General features: G+C 41.1%; 1 protein-coding gene across 1 annotated transcript; it reads left to right on the top strand.

Annotated features, from left to right (window-relative positions):
- Positions 1–869: 869 nt before the first annotated feature.
- Positions 870–24,064, top strand: spon2b (spondin 2b, extracellular matrix protein). Its single transcript, XM_063045112.1, has 6 exons — positions 870–977; positions 1,332–1,575; positions 7,312–7,535; positions 9,195–9,386; positions 18,516–18,693; positions 20,365–24,064. Exons 2-6 carry the CDS (start codon positions 1,371–1,373, stop codon positions 20,541–20,543), a joined length of 978 nt encoding a protein of 325 aa, XP_062901182.1. The 5' UTR covers positions 870–977; positions 1,332–1,370; the 3' UTR covers positions 20,544–24,064.
- The last annotated feature ends 954 nt before the right edge of the window (positions 24,065–25,018 follow it).

Consider the following 25,018-nt stretch of genomic DNA (forward strand, 5'->3'; position numbering starts at 1 on the left):
GAAAGGTTCGGTCAAGCGTATACTCCGCCTCTTTGCTGGACACCGACAGTCTAAAATACACTGCCGGATGGAATGAAGAACAGATACCGGTCCCGAAACAGCAAGACTATCTTTCGCGAACTGCATGTGTATGCAGTCAATCGATTCCGCATTTCTGACAATTACAGCTCCAAAATCACCAAAGCGTCAGTTTGCTTATTCCATATTACTGGGGATGCAAGCATTATAAACGGGAGTTACGTGGGTGATATAGAAATACCGTAGTTTATCATATCATTCCTATAAATACCAGTAAACCTATATACTTGCTCAGCGTCAACATTTCTCTTGTTACAATAGATTCATCCTGGTTTCCAGCGATGTTCATAGCCCTAGAGGAAGTTATCCGGCCATAAAGCTGATGCTGAAAAAAAAACTATCCTCAAACAATATAGTTCACAAATTCGTCCCAGCACCCCAAATGAACAACGTTATTCCAATCTCTTGGGATAGACATTGCATCCAATAATTGTGGCTGGTTTTATTTTACAATAAAAGTACACATTGCTCCCTAAAACATTCAACTAATAGAACCGTGGAACTGGTTAAGCTACGTAAACGGCAGAGACAGTTTGCTGGAATCGTGTTACAATAGGAACTTGTCAGCTTTAAGGCGGTAACAAACTGCCCTGGGGTGGAATACTGAGGGGTGATTTGTGTTTTACAACCTCACATTTAAACCTATCACTAGCAAGGGTGTTTTAGATATTATAGAGAAACAATAAATAAATAAATAAATAAATCTTTACATGCCAATGCGGTGCGCACACCCTCAAATGTGGGGTCGAAAGGTTACAATAATTGTTTGACTAACGAGGGTTCGGTTGAAGCATAAATACCAGGCTGTTACTGTCGATTTCTGCAGAGGTTCAGCCGCAATCCTACTCAACACCTGCAAACCCTGCCAGTTAACAGGCTCCACTAAACTTCAACATTCAGTGAGTATACGGTGCTGTGCAGAGAATGCGCGGCGAGGCAGCCGCGCATTTAATCGATGCCGCATGCCCTTCCTACATTTTCTGCTTTTCCACTATTTACGAAGAACAATAAATGTTAATACATTGCTATAACATATTTTCTTCTTCTTCGCTTCTTTGTATTTGCCTCGTGGTTAAGCCATTGAATTAACACCAGCCGAAAGAAGAAATGCAACATTATATTGAGAAAATTGCCAAATGCAAACTTGATTTAAGCGTTTGAGAACTGAAATGTTGCTTATTATCGAAATCCAATGAGGTGAATCTTTCAGGCAATAAAATGCATTCATGTTGATCCCTTTTTGTTTCCCGCAGTACTTAAACATATCCCCCAGAGATAGTTACGACGAGACGATGTGCAAAGTTTGGAAAGTTTTTGGCACGCTCCTTGTCGCGATACTGGGTTGTGCGCGGTGTCTTCTCCTGGATGAAGAACCTCTGTGTACGGCGAGGGGCCGCGCCAAGTACAGCCTGGTCTTCACGGGCAAGTGGAGCCGCACTGCCTTCCCCAAACAATATCCGCTCTACCGGCCTCCGGCGCAGTGGTCCCCGCTCATTGGTGAGTGTGCGCCCCTGCAAAATCATCGTGGCTTTGTTTTAATTCAGCTAAACTGATAACAGTAAATCAAGATCCAGCTTATCTACTGTGAAATATGATCAATTAACCTGACTCTTTACGATCTTCTCTTCTACCTGTAACAACTCGTTTTAAGGTGAAAACGAGATTTTCTTTTCTGTTAGAAATTTACTTCTTCCCGGTACAGTACTATTGAAATTCTGAATGATGCTGACCCCTGGTGGGGCCTTTACCTTCAACCACATTTCCCCCGGTAACTTTCAGAATCAGGTTTAGTATCACGGGCATGACGCAGTGAAAATTACTGTTTCGCATCAGCAGTACTGTGTAAGGCATAAATTATATTACCATACGTTTCAAAATAAACGGGGCGAAAGACGAATAACCGGGTTGTATTTATGGACCGTTCGGAAATGATGGTAAAGAGGGAAAAAGTTGTTCTTAAAATGTTGGAGTGTGGGTCTTCGGGCTCCGGTACTTTTTTCATGATAGTGGTAACACGAAAGAGGGCATGTACTGAATGGCGAGGCTCCTTAATCCTTCTGAAGACGGTGGCTCTCCACCTTGAATCCCAGGAAAGGCATTCCCATGCTGCTGTTGGTTATGGAGTTCCAGGATTCAGACAATGATGATGAGAGATCAGCCAAGTATTTAGAGTAGAGTCTGGGGAAGAACCTGTTGCTGGAAGCTTATCCAAGTGTTTATAGCTGTTTGAGATGGTGGCAGTTGTGGACTTGTAAGGTCACTTGGAAGAAGCTTTGGTGTGTTGCTGCAGTGTATCCTATGGATAGCACACACTGAACTAAAGGCACATCGCCTTGTGCTGGAGGAGTGAATATCCAGGATAGTGGAATGGGTTCCACTTAAACAGGCTTTGTCCTTAAACAGAACTGCCAAAGGGTTTTGGCCCAAAACATCGACTGTACTTTTTTCCATAGATGCTGCCTGACCTGCTGAGTTCCTCCAGCATTTTGTGTGTGTTGCTTTGTCTTTAACTTTGTTCCTACTTTGCACATCCAGGTAAATGTCCACATTGTTAATTAAATGTCTATAAATTAATTGGGACAATTAAGTTCAAGTTTATTGTCATTTGACTGTACTTAAGTGTACAGCTAAATGAAACAATGTTTCCCTGGGACCAAGGTGCAAAACATAGTTCATATATCACATAGAGTAACACAGTGGAGAATATAGAGCACATAATAGTAATGCAATAACAGATAATAAAAAATATTCTGTAGATGCACAAGTTGACATAAAGTGCATATATGACATATGGTTAAGTATACCACAGTATAATACTGTTGCTGTCGTAAATAACGTGTACTGTGTGGTAGCAGGGTGTTTAGAAGTCTGACAGCCTGGGGGAAGAAGCTGTTATCCAGCCGAACAGATCTTGTTCTTGTACTGTGCTATCTTCTGCCTGATGGTAGGAGGTCAAAGAAATTGTGGGACAGATAGAAGGGGCACTTGACAAGGTTGAGGGTTCTGAGAATGCAGTGCTTTTGGTATATGGCCTGGATGGGGGTGGTGGGGGGAAGAAACCCTGAAGATTCTCTCAGCAATTCTCACAATCCACTGCAGGGTTCTGTGGTCAGATGCCTTGCAATTCCCATAGCAGATGGTGACACAGTTGGTCAGGACAGTCTCGGTTGTGCTCCAGTTGAATGAGATTAGAATGGGAGCGGGGAGCCTTGCTCACTTCAATCTCCTCAGGAAGTGGAGGAGCTGCTGTGATTTTTTTTTTGACTAAAGAGGTAGTGTTGAGGGGCCAGGTGAGATCATCTGTGATGTGCACTTCAAGAAATTAGGTGCTCCTGATACTCTCCATAGAGGAGCTGTGGATGTGCAGTAGGGAGTGGTCAGCCTGCATCTTCCTGGTCAACAATCATTTATTTAGTCTTGTCCTTATTGAGACTTTAGTTGTTGTGTTCGCACCCGTCCACAAGCTGTCCTGCTTCCTCTCTGTATGCTGAGTCATTATTGTTGCTGATGACTCAACAACTACTGCTAGATCCTGGCGGTTGCCAGTACTCAATGTAATGGAGCTAGAGATGTTGCTGCCAACTCAGACTGTTGGAGGTCTTTCTATCAAGAAGTCCGAGATCCAGTTATAGAGAACCATGGGTAGTTTGGAGCACAGGTCTGAAGCACTAAAGCTGGAAGTTGTTGCATCATAGGTTGACTATATCTATTGCTTTAGCATAGACTGCATTTAATTAACTTATTGGAACCCTGGAGGAAAACAAAAATGGCATCCGCATTGCAACACTCCCTGAAGATGTCAGCGTACGCATTAGCATTACATTTGCATTCGTGTGTTAGAATCCAAGATCCTAAAGTAGAATATTCATGAAGTTAAACTAGGAAGTGCTGGAAATACTCAGCAGGTCAGGCAGCACCTGTAAAGAGAAAGAGACTAAAGTTAACATTTCAGGCCAATGATTTTCTTTCGCTCTGTGGAATGCTGTATGACCTCCTGGATATTGCTGGCACTTTGTTATTTTCAACATATTTCCAACATCTGCATCTGTCAATATTCCTGGAGTTTCTGCTTTCTGCCAGTAGTTCAATCATCCATTGTTCTTCAGAATGGGATGCAGCAGAATTGGAAAGTTTAGATCAGATCAGTTGGTTGTGAGATTGATTAGAACTGTTTGTTACACATTGTTTAGTGTACATTTTCTGTAACTTCACCATATTGAAAACTAATTTAGTTAAGCCTTTATTGAAGGAGGGTTGGATCTCTGTCTTACTGTTATCGATTGTGACAAATGTGTTAGTGCATGAAGTTATACGTTGTATTAGAATATAATACTGCTGCGATGTCCCACATTGCACTTAGGATCTGATATAATTCTATCCCATTTAGCACCATGGTACTGCCACACACAGTAGAGGGTGAAGGCAAGACAAGGACTATGTGATGGTCACTTTTACTGATATTATCATGTGCAATGGGTAGATTACAGGGAAAAAGGTCAAGAATGTTTTCCATTCCATTATATTAGATAAGTAGTTTTATCCTGTCTAGTTTCCTTCTCCTCCTACTACAAGTACCATCTCTCCTTCAAGACTCAATCTTTGGATTGTCAGGAAACCATGCCGGTGATAAATCTTGAATTGGATGAAATTAGTTTCATTTGCCATCATGGTCAGCACAGGCATTGTGGGCTGAAGGGGCTGTTTCTGTGCTATACTCTAAACACTCTGTGACTTGCTTCCTCCTTTTCTCAAGACCTATTAGACTTCAGAAACTATCAGTCTGACTTCACATGAAGGACTGTGTATGTTGAATACTTATCCAGCTAAAATGCATTGCCAATTAATTCCTAGCGCACTATCACTTTGAACAATACTGAAATTCTGAAAAATTCCTTGCGTGGGTTGCAGTTTAAAGTAGGTTTTTTTCACATCAAGGCGTATCCATTATCCTGGATGAAGTTTTATTTTATTTTCTGGAGGGGGAATGTTAGTGCAATAACTAACATTTGGCACTGTGATGAATTCAACTGCACTCAAGGTATACAATGGAACAGTTTCCATAAACTCCCTGTTGTCTTAGAGGAAGGTTAAAAACAGCTTCTGGCACCAGGCTGTGGAAATTCCAGTGAAGAATCTCCGCTCCGTCTGTATGACTACAATGGACTGTTTGACAGAATTAGAATCAGGTTTTGTATCACTGACATATATCATGAAATTTGTTGTTATGTGGCAGCAGTACATTGCAATACACAATTAAAGCTCTAAACTACAGGAAATATATTTAAAAAATTAAATTAAATAATTAGTGCAAAAAGAGAAAAAAAAGTAGTGAGGTAGTGTTCATGGTTTCAATGTCCATTCAGGGATCTGATGGCCGAGGGGAAAACCTATTCTTGAATCGTTGAGAGTGTGCCTTCAGCCTCCTGTACCTCCTCCCTGATTGTGGCAATGAGAAGAGGGCATGTCTTAGATGATGCGAGTTCTGAATGATGGATGCTGCCCTTTTGAGGCATTGCTCCTTGAAGATGCCCTGAATGCTGGGGAGGCTAGTACCCATGATGGAGCTGACTGAGTTCACAACTTTCTGCAGCTTACTTCGATGCTGTGCAGTGGAGAGACGCACCAGCCAGTGATGCAGCCAGTACGAATGTTCTCCATGTTGCATCCATAGAAATTTGCAAATGTCTTTGGTGACACACCAAATCTCCACTTTCCTTTCTGTACTTTCTACTTATCTCTGCCTGAAGCTGAGCTTGGACATTCAACTTTAACCTTTAATTCCATGTATGGTGGGTGAATTGACTTCCTTTTTGTTTATAAAAGTGGCTTCAGTGTTACTGCATCTCAGTTCATTAACTTATCCCAAAACTTAAAATTCCAAAAGTCAGGCCTTGTACATTTCTAATCAAAATATGTATGCAGTATACAACTCTGAGATTTGTCTTCCCCACAGTTATGAAACAAAGAAGAACCATGGAACTCATTCAAAGAAAAAAATCCGTCATTTTGGTATTAAAATTTGAGGAAGAAAGAAATGTTTGGTATGACAGCAAATTGGGTCACTTTGACACTATATAAAAAACCACAGCAGCAGGGGCTGCTGAGTCTGTTCTATCTGTCAGTAAGATTTGTCTAATTCTGTGCTTCAAGTTCACTTTTTTACTGAACCACCATATTCCTCATCATGCTGAATAACTAGGCATTCACAGCCTCTGGGATAGATAATTCCGAATATTTGCTGTTCTCTGCATGAAGAAGTGTCTCCTCATCTTGGTCCAAACTGATTGACCTATTGTCCTCAAGATAAATTATCTCTGTGCTGTAGATGTTATTGATAGAAAAATTGTTAAGGGTTAGCAATGGCATGAAGGTAGCACTTTGGCATTTGTGTATCTTGAGGACTGGAGCTCAAAATTTGAGCTAACAATTAATTACAATACCAAGGGAGCTGTGCACAGTTGGAGGACCACCTTTTGGATGTTAAGTTGAGCTTCTGCCTGGTATTGGATGAATGCAAACGCATCAATGATACTATTTGGAAATGTAAAGCAAGTCCCTCAGCCAACATTCAGTCCTCGACCAATATGGTTAAAACTGTTCCCATTGGTAAGAAGATGAAGAAAAAGGGGCAAAGAATGGAGTGATAAGACCATAAGACAAAGGAGAAGTCGGCCATTTAGCCCATCGAGTCTGCTCCGCCATTTTATCATGAGCTGATCCATTCTCCCATTTAGTCCCACTCCCCTGCCTTCTCACCATAACCTTTGATGCCCTGGCTACTCAGATACCTATCAATCTCTGCCTTAAATACACTCAATGACTTGGCCTCCACTGCCGCCCGTGGCAACAAATTCCATAGATTCACCACCCTCTAGCTAAATTAGCAAATTAATCAAAATTAACGAGGAAAGTTGTTCATAGCAGTCAGTGGTAAGGATCTGGATTGCATTGCTGGGAGAATCGTGGAGTCAGATTTAATTGCCATGTTCATAAGAGCTCGAGATAATTACCTGATGGGAAAGGACTATACAGGGTTTTGGGGAAGATGGAATAACTGGACTGATTTTGAATGGAGTCAGTAAAGACTTTGCAGGTCGAATGGCCTTCTGTCAAGTGTAGATTGTGGTGTAGTAATGGGGACTTCCTTATTTAGATTTCTTTTTCTGGAAACAGCAATTGGTCTTTTGGTGTTATGTTTTTGAATGAATAAAATTGAGGCTCTTCTTTATGCAGTGGTCACCCACAGCAGCGATTACCACATGTGGCGGCTGGGCGAATATGCCAGTAATGGAGTGCGGGAGTTTGTGGAGAAAAGTGAGGCCTGGCCGTTAATGAGAGAGGTTGAAGCATCAGGCGAGAAAATCCAAAGTGTCTACGGAGTTTTCTCAGCACCAGCTGTACCTAGTGGTGTGGAGCAGACATCAACTGAGTTTGAGGTGCATGCCAGGCATTCTCTTGTAAGTGTTCACCTTCCTGTGTTAATAAACATTGTTTAATAACTTAACCTGGAATATCTCCCAAGCCTCCATCTTATCCTATTCTATCACAACTGCCCAGAGCTGAACTGGATGTTTCATGCCTTTTCTGTTACACATGAACTTTGGTTCATATATACATTCAGTGGCTACTTCACTGGGTACCTCCTATAGCTAATAAAGTGGGCACTGAATGTATGATTGTGGTTTTCTGCTGCCTTCGCCCATCCGCTTCAAGGTTTGACATGTGTGTTCAGAGATGCTGTTCTGCATACTATTGTTGTAACATGTGGTAACTTGAGTTATTATCACCTTCGAAACCAAATTTCCCTCGGGATTAATAAAGTATATCTATCTATCTTCCTGTCAGCTTGAACCAGTCTGGCCATTCTCCTCTGACCTCTCTCATTTACGAGGCATTTTCACTCATGGAGCTGCTACTCACTGGGTGCTTTTCCCACCATCATCTGTAAGCTCTAGTTGTGCATGAAAATCCCAGAAGATTTATAGTTTCTGAGATATTCAGACTACCAACATTCATTCCATGGTTTAAAGTCACCTAGATTACATTTCTTCCCCATTCTGACGTTTGGTCTGAATGACAACTGAACTTCTTGACCACGTCTGCATGTTTTTATCCATTGAGTTGCTGCCAAATGATTGGCTGATTAGATATTTTCATTAATGAGCAGGTGTGCTTAATAAAGTGGCCACAGAGTGTACAAACCAATATTAAAACCAAGCACTGTAAGCTCTGTTATCGCTGCTATGTTTTACCTGAAATTAGCTGCTGCTGAAACCTTTATTCTCAATTTGAGAGTTCTAAGATATTCCTGGATGCCCCCTTGTAATCTTCTGTCAATTCAATACTCTTTGCTCTCTTAAAATCTTTGCTGGTGCTGTAATTTGTAAGCACATCAGTTTGCCCATCTTGTCTGTATCTGCATTGGTTTCTAGTTAAACAGTGGCGTGGCTTTAACGTTCTACCCATGTTCAAAACCGTTCATGGTCTCACCTGCTTAGTTCTGCAATGACCCTGAAACCAGTGCTGTCCAGGGTGTTTTAGGCCACTGAAGTGTTTTATCCTTCCACAGTTGCTGGCCATATATTCAGCTGCCTGAGCACTGTCCTCTGAGATCACCCATTACTCTCAAACCTCCCCCCTAAGAAAAGACAATAAGATGGTAGCAAGCACTCTTTTCTCCTTTTTAGTGGCTTTGCATGAGATAGCCATCTCTGACATTAATACACTCCAAGTCCATTTCAGTACAGGGGCAGAGCCTGCATCTCCCCAACTTCAACACACAGCAAGCCTACTCTAGGCAAATGGCAGATGCAGTATCTGCTCAATACCCACTACAGGAGAATGGAGCCGGTATGTCCGCACAAATCCACACCTTCGCACATTACTGCTTGGCTGTTGGCATTTCTTTGTGAACTGTGTATCTCTCTAACACCAATATCAGCCCAGTTTGCATTTGAAACTGAATGGGGAAAACATCTGCAAAGTCTATAAAATGAAACAGAAATTGCTGGCACACACACAAGGTTTTCATCCAATATTTTCTTACCCATCTTAATGGATGCAAGGGAGCCTGCTGAAGAATTCGAATTAACCATGTCCCTTGTGCTTATTTCCAGCTGTCCTTCATTGCTCGCATTGTGCCAAGCCCGGACTGGTTTGTGGGTAGTGACAGTCTGAATTTGTGTGAAGGAGATACTTGGAAGGAGCAAGTCCTTATAAATCTGTATCCCTATGATGCTGGAACAGACAGTGGTTTCACTTTCTCATCTCCAAATTTTGCAACTATTCCCCAAGAGACAATCACTGAGGTAACAATATAATGGAAAATATCCATACAAAGTGCAGGCATTAAAATGGAGAACCTACCAGTATGCTATCCGTGGTTTTGTGGTCAAAATGTTAATTTCTTTTCTCAGGTTGTGAAGATCTAGAACAGGCGAGTAGCTGTGTGACTGTCAGGAGAAATGGAAATAGGCTGTTAGAACAGAGCACCCCTGTTGTCTCCCAGGTGCCAGGGTCAGGAATGTCTCAGATCGTATCCACAAAATTTTGGAGAGGGAGGGGGAGCCGCCAGGTATATATTGGCATATATTGGTACCAATGACATAGGAAGGAAAAGCAATGAGGTCCTGAAAAGAGAATTTAGAGAGCTAGGTAGAAAGCTGAGAAGCAGGATCTCCAGGATAGTAATTTCTGGATTGCTACCTGTGCCACATACCAGCGAGGGTAGAAACAGGATGATTTGGCAGGTAAATGTGTGGCTGAGAAGCTGGTGCAGGGGGCAGGGCTTCTGGTTCTTGGATATTTGGGATCTCTTCTGGGGGAGGTATGATCTGTTCAAAAGTGACGTGTTGCACCTGAACCCGAGGGGAACCGATATTCTTGTGGGCAGGTTTGTTAGAGCTTTTGGGGAGGGTTTAAACTAATTTGGCAGGGCAATGGGAACTGGAGTGATGGGACTCAGGATAGGACAGATGGTTTAAAAAAAAGTATGGATGAACTGGGCTTGTACTCGTTGGAATTTAGAAGATTGAGGGGGGATCTGATTGAAACGTATAAGATCCTAAAGGGATTGGACAGGCTAGATGCAGGAAGATTGTTCCTGATGTTGGGGAAGTCCAGAACGAGGGGTCACAGTTTGAGGATAGAGGGGAAGCCTTTTAGGACCGAGATTAGGAAAAACTTCTTCACACAGAGAGTGGTGAATCTGTGGAATTCTCTGCCACAGCAAACTGTTGAGGCCAGTTCATTGGCTATGTTTAAGAGGGAGTTAGATACGGCCCTTGTGGCTACAGGGGTCAGGGGGTATGGAGGGAAGGCTGGGGCGGGGTTCTGAGTTGGATGATCAGCCATGATCATAATAAATGGTGGTGCAGGCTCGAAGGGCCGAATGGCCTACTCCTGCACCTATTTTCTATGTTTCTATGTTTCTATGTAAAGGTAGCTTGCAGTCAGACTGTCAGGAAGGGCAGGCAGGTGATGGGACTTAGTTGCAGCCAACAGGCTGAGTATCAAAACATTAGGGTTGCAGAATCAGGAAGGATAGCAAATACGGTACTCAAGGTGTTGTATCTAAATGTATGTAGTTTAAGAAATAAGGTAGATGATCTTATTGTCGTATTACAGATTGCCAGGTATGATGTTGTGGCCATCACTGAATCATGGCTGGAGGATGATTGTAGTTCTGGGCTGAAGGTCCAAGGTTACACGTCATCGGAGGGATAGGAAGGTAGGCAGAGGGGGTGGTGTGGCTCTACTGGTAAAGAATGACATCAAATCAGTTGAAAGATGTGACATAGGATCGGAAGATGAATCCTTGTGGGTTGAGTTAAGAAACTGCAAAGGTAAGAGGATGTTGATGGCAGTTATATACAGGCCTCCAAACAGTGGCTGGGAGGTGGACCACAGGTTACAACAGGAAATAGAAAAGGCAAGTCAAAAGGGCAATGTTATGGTAGTGGTGGGAGATTTTAACATGCAGGTCGATTGGGGAAAATCAGGTTGGTAATGCAGACATCCCACCTCTCCCGGAAGTTCTGGGAGTCTCCCGCATATTGATAGCGGCTCCCTGACTCCCGGAAATAATATACAATATCCTGGAAATTGATTTTTTTTTGAGAGGGAGAGCGAGAGTGAGAGGGAGGGCGAGCATCCTGATTGGTCTCTCTTTGTGCTAAGTAGACCTATCAGTTTTCTCTGTGGGCGGGCTTTACAGTCGACCTCAAAAATAATGACAGTGTTGCTCGCTGCACTGTTTGCAACCCATGGTGGGTTAACATGTAAAAGACATGTTGAGGTGAGTTTAACAGGTGTCATTCATTCATTAGCATAGCTAATGTTATGAAACTAGCTGGCTAGCTGCTAAGGAGCTACTCTATTGATGTCCTACGTGATGAGGCCAAACTCCTTGTAGACTTGCTTAAAGTTGTAATAGAATAAACATGATAATATAATATAAGTACGTAATTTAATGTCACATTTTCTGCATATACCCAACTTGTTTTACGGATTAGACAAAATCACTAAACAAAGTATTACATACACCCTTGGAGGTCAACCGTGGGGGGTGGGGTGGGGGGTGGTATATGGGGTTGTGGGGAGCGGGGGTGCTACCTCCCTGAAATGAGTTTTTGCAGGGTGGGATGTCTGGTAATGGAGCTCAAGACAGTGAGTTTGTTGAGTGCCTAAGAGATAGCTTGTTAGAGCAGTTTGTCGTTGAGCCTACGAAGGGATCAGCAATACTGGACTGGGTGTTATGTAATGAACCGGAGGCGATTAGGGAGCTTAGGGTAAAAGAACCCTTAAAAACTAGTGCTCACAATATGATTAAGTTCAAGTTGAAATTTGATAGTGAGAAAGTAAAGTCTGATGTAGCAGTATTTCAGTGGAGTAAGGGAAATTACAGCGGTATGAGAGAGGAGTTGGCCAAAGTAAATTGGAAGGAGATGCTGGCAGGGATGTCAGCAGAGCAGCAATGGCATGTCTTTCTGGGAAAAATGAGGAAGGTGCGGGACATATGTATTCCAAAAATGAAGAAATACTTAAATCGTAAAATAGTACAACCGTGGCTGTCAAGGGAAGTCAAAGGCATTGTAAAAGCAAAAGAAAGGGCATATAACAAAGCAAAAAATAGTGGGAAGATAGAGAATTGGGCAGTTTTTAAAAACCTGCAGAAAGCAACTAAAAATCATTAGAAAGGAAAAAATGAAATATGAAAGCAAGCTTGCAAATAATATCGAAGTGGGTAGTAAAAGTTTTTTCAAGTATGTTAAAAATAAAAGAGTAATGAGAGTGGATATACAACTGCTGGAAATGAGGCAGGAGAAATAATAATGGGGGACAAGGAGATGGCTGATGAACTAATTGAGTATTTTGCATCAGTCTTCACTGTGGAGGACACTAGCAGTGTGCCTGATGTTGTAGTGTGTGAAGGAAGAGAAGTGGGTGCAGTTACTGTTACACAATGATCATTGGACTCTGGCATGGTGCCAGAGGACTGGAAAATTGCAAATGTCACTCCACTCTTTAAGAAAGGAGGAAGGCAGCAGAAAGGAAATTAAAGACCAATAAGCCTGTCCTCAGTGGTTGGGAAGATGTTGGCATCAATTGTTAAGGATGAGATGATGGAGTGCTTAGTGACACAGGACAAGATAGTACAAAGTCAGTATGGTTTCCTTCAGGGAAAATCCTGCCTGATGAACCTGTTGGAATTCTGAGGAGATTACAAGTAGGATAGATAAAGGGGATGCAGTGGATGTTGTATATTTGGACTTTCAGAAGGCCTTTGACAAGATGCAACACATAAGGGTGCTTACAAAATTAAGAGCCCACAGTATTACAGTAATGTTACTAACATGATTACAACACTGGCTGATTGGTAGGAGGCAGTGAGTGGGAATAAAAGGATCCTTTTCTGGTTGGCTACCAGTGACTGGTGGTGTTCCACAGGGGTCGGTGTTGGGACCACTTCTTTTTATGCTGTATATAAATGACTTAGATGATGGAATAGATGGCTTTGTTGCCAAGTTTGCAGATGATATGAAGATTGGTGGAGGAGCAGGTAGTGTTGATACAGAAGGACTTCGACAGATTAGGAGAACGTGGCAAGGAAGTGGCAAATGAAATACAATGTTGGAAAATGCATGGTCATGCACTTTGGTAGTAGAAATAAATGTGCGGAATATTTTCTAAATGGGGAGTAAATCCAAAAATCTGAGATGCAAAGGGACTTGGGAGTCCTTGTGCAGAACACCTTAAAGGTTAACTTGCAGGTTGAGTCGGTGGTAAGGAAGGCAAATGCCATAGAAACATAGAAAACCTACAGCACAATACAGGCCCGTCAGCCCACAAAGTTGTGCCGAACATGTCCCTGTACTCACCACTCTCTGCATTTTTTTAAAAAAAGAAAAAAACCTATCCCTGACATCTCCTCTGTACCTACTCCCGAGCACCTTAAATCTGTGCCCTCTTGTGGCAGCCATTTCAGGTTAGGAAAAAGCCTCTGACTATCCACACGATCAATACTTCTCATTGTCTTATACACCTCTATCAGGTCACCTCTCATTCTCCGTTGCTCCAAGGAGAAAAAGCCGAGTTCACTCAACCTGTTCTCATAAGGTATGCTCCCCAATCCAGCAACATCCTTGTAAATCTCCTCTGCACCCTTCCTATGGTTTCCACATCCTTCCTGTAGTGAGGCAACCAGAACTGAGCACAGTACTCCAAGTGGAGTCTGACCAGGGTCCCATAGAGCTGCAACATTACCTCTTGGCTCCTAAATTCAATTCAATTCCACGATTGATGAAGGCCAATACATCGTATGCCTTCTTAACCACAGAGTCAACCTGCTTTGAGCGTCCTATGGACTCAGACCCCAAGATCCCTCTGATCCTCCACACTGTCAAGAGTCTTACCATTAATACTATATTCTGCCATATTTGATCTACCAAAATGAACCACTTCACACTTATCTGCATTGAACTCCACCTACCACTTCTCAGCGCAGTTTTGCATCCTATCAATGTCCTGCTGTAACCTCTGACAGCCCTCCACACAACCCACAACACCCCCAACACCCCCAACCTTAGTGTCATCAGCAAACTTACTAACCCATCCCTCCACTTCCTCATCCAGGTCATTTATAAAAATCACGAAGAGTAATGGTCCCAGAACAGATCCCTGAGGCACACCACTGGTCACTGACCTCCATGCAGAATATGACCCATCTACAACCATTCTTTGCCTTCTGTGGGCAAGCCAGTTCTGGATCCACAAACCAATGTCCCCTTGGATCCCATGCCTCCTTACTTTTTCAATAAGCCTTGCATGGGGTACCTTATCAAATGCCTTGCTGAAATCCATATACACTACTTCTACTGCTCTTCCTTCATCAATGTGTTTAGTCACATCCTCAAAAAATTCAATCAGGCTAGTAAGGCACAATCTGCCCTTGACAAAGCCATGCTGACTATTCCTAATCGTATTATACCTCTCCAAATGTTCATAAATCCTGCCTCTCGGGATCTTCTCCATCAACTTACCAACCACTGAGGTAAGACTCACTGGTCTATAATTTCCTGGGCTATCTCTACCCCCTTTCTTGAATAAGGGAACAACATCCGCAATCCTCCAATCCTCTGGAACCTCTCCCATCCCCATTGATGATGCAAAGATCATTGCCAGAGGCTCAGCAATCTCCTCCCTCGCCTCCCACAGTAGCCTGGGGTACATCTCATATAACCATATAACAATTACAGCACGGAAACAGGCCATCTCGGCCCTTCTAGTCCGTGCCGAACTCTTACTCTCACCTAGTCCCACCGACTTGCACTCAGCCCATAACCCTCCATTCCTTTCCTGTCCATACAGCTGTCCAATTTAACTTCAAACGACATCTCATCCAGTCCCGGCGACTTAATCCAACTTGATGCTTTCCAAAAGTTCCAGCACATCCTCTTTCTTAATATCTATATGCTCAAGCTTTTCAGTCCACTGCAAGTCATCACTACAGTCACCAAGATCCTTTCCCGTAGTGAATACTGAAGTAAATTATTTATTAAGTACCTCTGCTATTTCCTCCGGTTCCATACACACTTCCCACTGTCACACTTGATAGGTCCTACTCTTTCATGTCTTATCCTCTTGCTCTTCACATACTTGTAGAATGCCTTGGGGTTTTCCCTAATCTTGCCCACCAAGGCCGTTTCATGGCCCCTTCCGGCTCTCCTAATTTCCTTCTTAAGCTCCTTCTTGTTAGCCTTATAATCTTCTAGATCTCTGATATTACCTAGCTCTCTTCCGTAAGCTTTTCTTTTCTTCTTGACTAGATTTACTATAGCCTTTGTACACCATGGTTCCTGTACCATACCATAACTTCCCTGTCTCATTGGAATGTACCTAACCAGAACTCCACACAAATATCCCCTGAACATTTGCCACATTTCTTCTGTACCTTTCCCCGAGAAAATCTGTTCCCAATTTAAGCTTCCAAGTTTCTCATAACTCCCCTTACTCCAATTAAATACTTTTCTAACTTGTCAGTTCCTATCTCTCTCCAATGCTATTGTAAAGGAGATAGAATTATGATCACTATCTTCAAAATGCTCTCCCACTGAGAGATCTGACACCTGACCAGGTTCATTTCCCAATACCAAATCAAGTACAGTCTCTCCTCTTGTAGGCTTATCTACATATTGTGTCAAGAAACCGTCCTGAACACACCTAACAAACTCCACCCCATCTAAACCCCTTGCTCAAGGGAGATGCCAATCAATATTTGGGAAATAAAAATCTCCCACCATGACAACTCTTATTATTACATCTTTCCAGGATCTGTTTCTCTATCTGCTCCTCGATGTCCCTGTTACTATCGGGCGGCCTATAAAAAACACCCAGTAGAGTTATTGACCCCTTCCTGTTCCTAACCTCCACTCACAGAGACTCTGTAGACAAGCCCTCCATGGCGTCCACCTTTTCTGCAGCCGTGCACTATCTCTGATCAACAGTGCCACGGCCCACCTCTTTTGCCTCCCTCCCTGTCCCTTTCTGAAACATCTAAAACCTGGCACTTGAAGTAACCATTCCTGTTCCTGAGCCATCCAAGTCTCTGTAATGGCCACCACATCATATCTCCAAGTACTAATCCATGCTCTACGCTCATCCGCTTTGTTCACAATACTCCTTGCGTTAAAATAGACACATCTCAAACCATCGGTCTGAGTGCGTCCCTTCTCTATCACCTGCCTATCCTCCCTCACACACTGTCTCCAAGATTTCTCTATTTGTGAGCCAACCGCCTCTTCCTCTGTCTCTTCAGTTCAGTTCCCACCCTCCAACAATTCTAGTTTAAACTCTCCCCAGTAGCTTTAGCAAACCTCCCTGCCAGGATATTGGTCCCCCGGTATTCAAGTGCAATCCGTCCTTTTTGTACAGGTCACACCTGCCCCAAAAGAGGTCCCAATGATCCAGAAATCTGAATCCCTGCCCCCTGCTCCAATCCCTCAGACACGCATTTATCCTACACTCCCTATCACATGGCACAGGCAGTAATCCCGAGATTACTACCTTTGTGGTCCTGCTTCTCAACTTCTTTCCTAACTCCCTGTAGTCTGTTTTCAGGACCTCTTCCCTTTTCCTACCTATGTCATTGGTACCAATATGTACCACGACCATATTAGCATTCATTTCAAGAGGTCTAGAATACAAGAGCTAGGATGTGATGCTGAGTGTTTATAAGGCACTGGTGAAGCCTTACCTTGAGTATTGTGAACAGTTTTGGGCCCCTCAGCTTAGAAAAGATGTGCTGGCATAGAGAGGGTCCAGAGGAGGTTCACAAGGATGGTTCCAGGAATGAAAGGGTTATCATACAAGGAATGTAGGATGGCTCTGGGTCTGTACTTGCTGGAATTCAGAAGGATGAGGGAGGGATCTCATTGAAACCTTTTGAATGTTGAAAGGCCTAGACAGAATAGATGTGGAAAGGATGTTTCCCATAGTGGGAGAGTCTAGGACAAGAGGGCACAGCCTCAGGATAGAAGGGCGCCCTTTCAAAACAGAGATGCGGAGAAATTTCTTTAGCCAAAGGGTGGTGAATTTGTTGAATTTGTTGCCATATGCAGCTGTGGAGGCCAGGTTGTTAAGGCAGAGATTGGTAGGTTCTTGATTGGACATGGCATCAAAGGTTACGGGGAGAAGGCCGGGAACTGGGGTTAAGGAGGAGGATAAAAGGATCAGCCATGATTGAATGGCGGAGCAGACTCGATGGGCCAGATGGCCTCATTCTGATCCTATGTCTTATGGATTCCTAACCTCCTAACAGAACCCTTGGTTAATGGTAGGAGTACATGGCATAAAAATGTTGGGAACCCCTGATCTAGAATCTCTTGTACAAATCATGAATATTCCAGATCTGTCTCTCGAAATTAGTTCCTCTGGTAATTGAAGTGGTCCAGGTTGGCCACAGAGTGCCACGTGTGTTGTTGACACCTTTGAGCTCGACTGTTAGGCATCTGTGGTCATATCATTGTGGATGGTGTGTAAGTAAAGGCAGAGTAGAGGAACGGGAATTCAGTGGATGTGAGTGGCACTCTCCTTGCTTGTGTGACTGTACTGTTCTATAGGACAGCACGTCCAGGAAATGTAAGTCAGAGTACACCTGAAGGATATTATACAGAAAATGCTGAAAACACTCCACAAGGGCAGTATAAGGAGCGACTAAGTCAAAACTTAAAGCCTCAGAACCAAAGTATTAACTGTTTCTCTTTCTACACGTGTGACCTAACCTGTTACTGTTTCCAGCATAAACACAATCTGCAGATGCTGGAAACCCATAAAATGCTGGCAGAACCCAGCAGGTCAGGCAGCATCTATGGAAAGGAATAAACAGGTGATATTTAGGGCTGAGGTCCCTCATCAGCATTTTCTGTTTCTATCTCAGTTTCAATGTCTTTTTTTTGATTTTTCGTATCTGTGCAGACCTATATACCTATAAGGTCAATATCATAGTCTGGAAGGCGCCATCCGTATCTAGGAGTTAAGGGCAGAGCTTTTATCCAAAGTAAAGAAGGTCTTACTTTAGTTTGCACTTACTATTTTACATTTGCAAATTTCTATTGCAATACAGTTTTTTATTAACTTGTAAGTATTAACAAGTATTAACTTGCATTAAATGAGAGAAGATACTAGCTTCTAGGATCACAAGTTCTCTGATTTGTACATTAGTAACGTATGACTTGTTATGTTATAATTACCTGACATCCAATGTTTCTTTGTATTTTCATACAAGAACATGACAGAATAATATAATTTACAAAATCTCCATGGTTTCAGAAACTAATTATACATATCTATTTTCAAGCTAACATTTTAGTGATTGAGATACAAATGTCTTGTTGCCAGTACTTTTATACTTGACTGTTTAATGTGCTTCTATCATGTAGATAACGTCAAGTTCACCAAGTCATCCTGCAAACTCATTCTTCTATCCCAGACTGAAGCAACTGCCTGCAATTGCAAGAGTAACACTGACTAGGCTGAAGGATAGCCAGTTAATTGGGATTTCTACAGTTCAATCCAATCTTTTTCCCATAGGAAATGAAATAGATGACTCTGTGTCAGGTGTGTTACATAAAGCTCTTAATGCAAATTTAAGTGGGAAATTATTATCTGTTGATTTGCTATCTGCATAGCATGAGATTGACCCCAGCATCGACCTCAAACCTTTTGCTATACGTATAACATTTTTGTCCTTGTCCACATTATTCAATCTCCAGCAAAATTATGTGCCTAGAATGGGAAAAATTAGGATGCTTCTTTCAAAGGTTTGACAAAGGCAGAGAGTCAAATGGCTTCCTTTCGTGCTGGATCATGCTGGAATTTACTTAATCTTTTCTTTTCCTTTTGCGGCTTTAGTTTCCTGTGCAATTAAGTCATGGTTTTTCCTGTTTATTTCCATTAATTCAATACATTAAAGCACCAGTTTAGCTAGATATTTTGTTAATGTAAGAAAACTTGAAAGGAGAAAAGACCACCTCACCCATCAAGCCTTTTTGCCAGGGTTGTAATGTCCAATACTAGAGGGTATGAACTTAAGGCGCGTTGGGGCAAGTTCAAAGGAGATGTGCAGGGCAAGTTCTTTTTTAAAGGGACAGTGATGGGTGCTTGGAAAGCACTGCCAAGGGTGGTAGTAGAGGCAAATCTGATAGAGGTGTTTAAGAGGGTCTTAGATTGGCACATAAATGTATAGAGAATGGAGGGATATAGACGGGTGTAGGCAGAATGGATTAGTTTTCGTTAGTTACTAGCTTAATTAGTTTGGTACAACATTGTGGGCTGAAGGACATGTTCCCGCTCTGTACCATTCCGTGATCGTGAAGCTTGTGGAATCATAATTTGAAAGGTTCCACTAGTTCCTATTTCAGATCTCATCTTCTTACTCCTAGGCCTTGAAATCAAGATGGTAAAATAGAGGCTTACTCATGGCAAAATAACAATTCTGGAAACTCTCAATCTGATAACGAGATCCAACAGTACCAGACTGTAGCTCGCCACTACCACCTTCTCAAGCCCAGTTAGGGATGGCAAAAAATTTTAGTTTTGTCAGCAAAGCACACTTCCCAAATACTGAATTTAAAAGAAAGATCTATAAAACCAAATGTTAACCAACCTGACAAGATAGTCCTCTTATGTTACAGAACAAAATTTGGAAAAAAAAATCACATAAGTCTGGTGGTGTACTGCAGGCATCAGTGCCGGGACCTTTGCTGTTTGTGATATATATTGTTCCATATACTAATAACCTGGCAGGAAGTATGATTAGTAAATTTAAAGATGGCATGAAAATTGAATACTGTATGCATTAACAAAAAGCTTGCCCCACATATCTCCTTTCAACTTATCTTACATGCATGCCCTCCAGTATTAGACATTACAATCTTGTGGAAAAGATGGTTGCTGGAATCTTAGCACTAAATGTTAATCATATACTACAATCCTTAACTGGTACACTTCCAATATAAGTCATGTAAGCATCACTTATTTTGTTCATGAAATTCTGCTATGGGAGGTAGATCATTTTGAAAGGCCTTTATAGGAATATAAAACAATTGTTGACAAGGAGTAATTGAAATTGATTTTTACTATTTCATCAATTGACTAACCAATAATTAATTTTAAAACAACAATACTGCTTTCGTTTCACTTAACAATGTCTTCTGAGAATGCAATTTCTCTTGCAACTATTTTTTTATTGCATTAAACAATCACAACTGATTGCATATTCCTTTACAGAAACGCCACTGGATTGTGAAGTTTCCACATGGTCTTCCTGGGGCTTGTGCACGGGGAAATGCACAGAGATGGGGACTAAGCACCGCACTCGCTACGTCAGGTTGAATCCAGCCAATAATGGTAATCCATGCCCAGCGCTCGAGGAGGAGGAGCAATGTCTTCTGCACAATTGTGTGTAACAGCGCCACCCAGTGGTGACAACCTTTGCTGGATTTTAAGGACTGAATCTTACCAAAGATGGGATACTCATGCAATACCAATGAACTCAGTTGTTAATAATCCAGGTTTTTAAATGCCAGCTGCATTGACAGTTATTCCATGTTAACACTATTTTTATTCTGTCAAGTTTGAAGTTTGCTGGTTGAAAAATTCAGTTTCTCTCTACTTTGTTTAGCATCAATAATCCAGTAATTATTGTAAGCCTTGAATCAAAACTGTAGTCATCGATACACAGTAGTAACCCATCTCTTAAGCGAGCTCATAGATTAGAATGCAGCTTTGAAATCACTCCCAGCATCTTGCATTATTTATACTGTGCTCCATTTCAATTTACACAAACCTTTAGGTTCCTATGCTGCTTTACGATGTGGATGGCAAATATGATGCCATCTAGAATCTTCCTTCGTGATGATATTTATACAAGAAGATTGATGACTATTTTAGTTTTAATTTTATAATCTGAATTTAATTACCTGGCAATATGCAGTAGCTAGTTAATAGTTCTAAGATAATAACCAAAGGAATTATTTGAAAATAGTGATGTTGATATGCTTTTGCCCATGTGTTCTTATTTAAGAGTTGCCTTGTTCTATAAATTAACTAGATGAGTGATTGGGTCTTAAGAGATTGCAATCACTTTTCTTAGGCAAACAACTCTGTGTACTATTTGAAGACCTTGAACATTAACAAATAGCAGTGCCCTTGAGAAAGCATTTTGACATTAGCTACAAGCATTTTGCCACACATTTCAGTTCCCCTTTTACCCAGTTCTATCTTTCGAGTGGAAGTCTAATCAAAATATTACAAAAAAAATGGTGCATTAATTAATGGAACTCTTTCGGCCCAGCTTTTCTCTTTATAAATATCTACATTGCTCATCAAGGAGATTCATGTGTTTCAATGTAAAGTTTAACATACCGTTTTTAATTCTTTTTCTAGTGAAGTTGTCTCCAGAAATGTTAGCACTAGTGTTAATTAAAATCAAAAGCCAAAAAATACAATATGTATATAGAAATATATATATAAATGTATTCTTGATATTAGAACAGTTTTTAAGTATTTCTATAATCTATTTGTAGGTCTCTCAAACCAATTAATGTTCACTGGAATTTACCAATTATCGAATGTTCTGCTGGGGATCCAATATTGAATAAAACGTATAGATTTGTGTGATTGATATGTTGACTTAAGACATTTTGTGATGTCATGAAAATGATTGGATTTCAGATAACTTCTTAGGAAATTTGTATTGTAAACTAATAATTTTAACCATTGTTTGTGGGATAGAGTAGTATGCATGATTCTTCATTAAGAGAGAAATCAAATCTGTGGAAGAGTCATTTGAATATACAGTATCTAGCTTCATTATCCAGCCATAGAACAGAAATGGTTAGGATATCATCTTTGGGATTTCCCAAAATGTTTTCGTGTCAATAAATTGAGAAGCTCCTAATGAGCACTCATTCTTATTGACTTGTTAAGGTACTTAAGAGAAATTCAACATGGTGGGATGACCGGAGCCCCATGTTGGTCAATGTAGGTGTGGTTAGCACATTTCTTTTTTTCTAAATGAGACTAGTAAAACAACTAGATTTGATGAAAATGTTATATTCTCTATTTCAGATTCTTTAAATTGAACACAATTTCTTATACAGGTATTCCAATTACAAGTAATTATTTACATTAACATAATCACTGTACTATTCACATCCCTGGTGATTCTAGCTACTCAGAACTTGAGGGAAAATTGATGTATTTGGTATTAAAGTCCTACTTTGAAAGAGTATCTCAAATTAATTATGCAGCACAGAACAACAGAGTATAAAGAAATTTATTTTGGTTGAGCAAAGTTTTTTTTTATTGCTGGTACTGCTGAGTTGAGAACTTGTGGGGGCTTTCAAAAACTTGTAGGATACGTGTGAAATATATACAGTTTAAAAAAATCAAAGAACTTCAGATGTAAATCTGAAACAAAAATAGAAATGCTAGAAACACTTAGCAGGCCAGACAGCATCTGTGGAAGGAGAAATTGTTAATATTTTGGGTCCACGACCCTTCATTAGAACCAGTCATACTTCTGACGAAAGGTTGCAACACAAGACATTGACTCAAGAGGTACTGCAGATGCTGGAAGTCTAGAGCGATACACACAATGTGCTGGAGGAGCTCAGCAGGTCAGGCAGCATCTATGGATGGTAATAAAAAGTCAACATTGGGGCTGAGACTCTTCTTCACCTTCATCAGGAGTCCTGATGAAAGGTCTCGGCCCAAAACGTCGACTGTTTATTCCCATCGATCGATGCTGTCTGATTTTGCTGAGCTCCTCCAGTACATTGTGCGTATTGCACAAGACATTGTCTGTTTCTTCTCAAAACAAGACTATACAATACCGTTTTACCATTTTTCTAATTTTTGTTTTAAATATCCATGCTGCATGAGTATTATGCCAAACACAAGTCATGTTTATAATGACTGCCGGTCAATATTTCAATTGTGTATTCTTTCCTGCCACAAAATTTACTTTATGTAAAATATATATGAATATTTTATCTCCTTTTCTAAATTGTGGCTCAATGAAATGTTGGGATTGAAGCATGGAGTGCATTGGCAGAGCTTGGATATATGGTACATGAGCAGTAATCTGCCTTTATCTCTGGTATGGATAATCTGCAGTGAATATTAGTTCATTTTATGTAAACTGTTACTTCTCACTTCATTCACCCATATAATACCAGAGCACAACTGTGAGAGCAGGTTGTATTAACAGTTTCAATTTAGAAGGGATAGAGGATTGTTTTAATTTGATGGTATTTAAGTTGATCAAGGAAGTTTAATAGCAATATTTAAAGCAATCAAAGGGTTTACTAGCAATAGGGAAGCTCTGCCATCGGAGAAAAAAAATCCTTGACCATTAGACAATTGAGAGTTTAAATCAGGAAGGATATTTTCACACAAAGCAGCTGAGATTTGGAAAATTCCATCTAACAATTGAGTCAATCGAAATGTTCAAAGCTGGGATTGCTTGCTTTGTTAAGTGTGGTGTTGAAGGATACTGACAAAGGCAGGTACACTGCCAATGTGATCTGACTGAATGTAAGGTGCTCAATGGCCTGCTCATGTTCCTTTGTTCAGATGTACTCTTAATATGCATGAGTGATGCTGTGCTTGGATTTGTATTTTGTAAAATGGATGCACAAAATCAATTTGCACTTGCACTTAGGATTCTTAATTTTGAATTTTTGCATTGTGCATAATTTCAATTCAAAAAGGACTACTAGAACAGATATTGCCACCATTAGCTGATATCTTCTGCTTGTGTGCCACAGTCTGTACTTTCAAAAGGCACTGTGTTCGCTGTTTTCCAAGTTCTTTATTTCCACTGAACATGTATTTGTATATACTTGACTGCTTGTACATTGTTGTATTTAATTCTATAGTTGCATAAGCGAATATCTTTTGTACCTGTTTGAATCAAATTAAAGAATAAATGTTTTGTCTGCTTGTTCTAAATGGGGAAAATACATGCTCTAAACAGAAAAATTAAGTCAGAACTAAACTCATTCTTTGGTTATTTTTGTATAGATTACTAGATCCTTGATCCATAAGTTCCTGTTGAGGCACATTTAGCTCAAGTGGTAAAACTGCTCTGTATTTAGTAACACAAAATGCATATCAAAGCAGCAGGTGTTCTTTGTATTTCATATTCACAATTTCAACCAAGTTCAAAAGGTGGAGTACACCACACAAAAGTTTGTGTCATGCACTTCATGCAAATGGGTGACAGCAAATTTCTAGAGGAACACATAAGGTGCTGGAGGAACTCAGTGGGTCAGGCAGCATCTAGTAATTGACATTTTGGTTCAATTTCCTTCACAGACTGAAAGAGAGACAGGAGATAGAGCTAAGGGGTGGAGCAAGAACTTAGAGGAACTCAGTAAATCAGAAGGAGAGAGAAAGGGGACAGAGTGGGAATAGTTTACCTGAAATGTATGGCAGTGTGGTATCATAATGGTTAGTACAATGTTTTACAGTGCAGGTGTCCTGGGTTCAATTCCTGCCGCTGCCTATAAGGAGTTTGTATACTCTCCCTGTGATCACCTGGGTTTCCTCCGGGTGCTCCAGTTTCCTCCTACAGTTCAAAGACATACCGGTTGGTAGGTTAATTGGTCATTGTAAATTCACCCATGATTAGGCTAAAATTAAATCATGGGATTACTGGGTGGCGTGGCTCGAAGGGCAGAAAAGGCCTATTCTGTGCTGTATTTCAATAAATAAATAAATTGTAAAATTCAGTGTTCATGCTATAGAGGCAGAATATATGGAGCTATTCCTCTAGTTTGTCTTCTTACACTAGCAGAGGAGGAGACCGATGATGGACATGTCGGTATGGAGGGGGAGGTTGAATTAAAATGGCCAGCAGCCGGGAGCTCCAGAA

This window comes from Mobula hypostoma, chromosome 4, assembly GCF_963921235.1.
Source record: "Mobula hypostoma chromosome 4, sMobHyp1.1, whole genome shotgun sequence".
In the NCBI taxonomy this organism is placed as follows: domain Eukaryota; kingdom Metazoa; phylum Chordata; class Chondrichthyes; order Myliobatiformes; family Myliobatidae; genus Mobula; species Mobula hypostoma.

Bases quoted from the DNA above. Each gene is read 5' to 3' on its own strand.
- spon2b (XM_063045112.1), top strand. From the start codon at position 1,371: ATGTGCAAAGTTTGGAAAGTTTTTGGCACGCTCCTTGTCGCGATACTG. The intron at 1,576-7,311 runs GTGAGTGTGCGC...TTCTTTATGCAG, and splicing joins GCAGTGGTCCCCGCTCATTG to TGGTCACCCACAGCAGCGAT. The intron at 18,694-20,364 runs GTGTGTTACATA...ATTCCTTTACAG, and splicing joins AATAGATGACTCTGTGTCAG to AAACGCCACTGGATTGTGAA.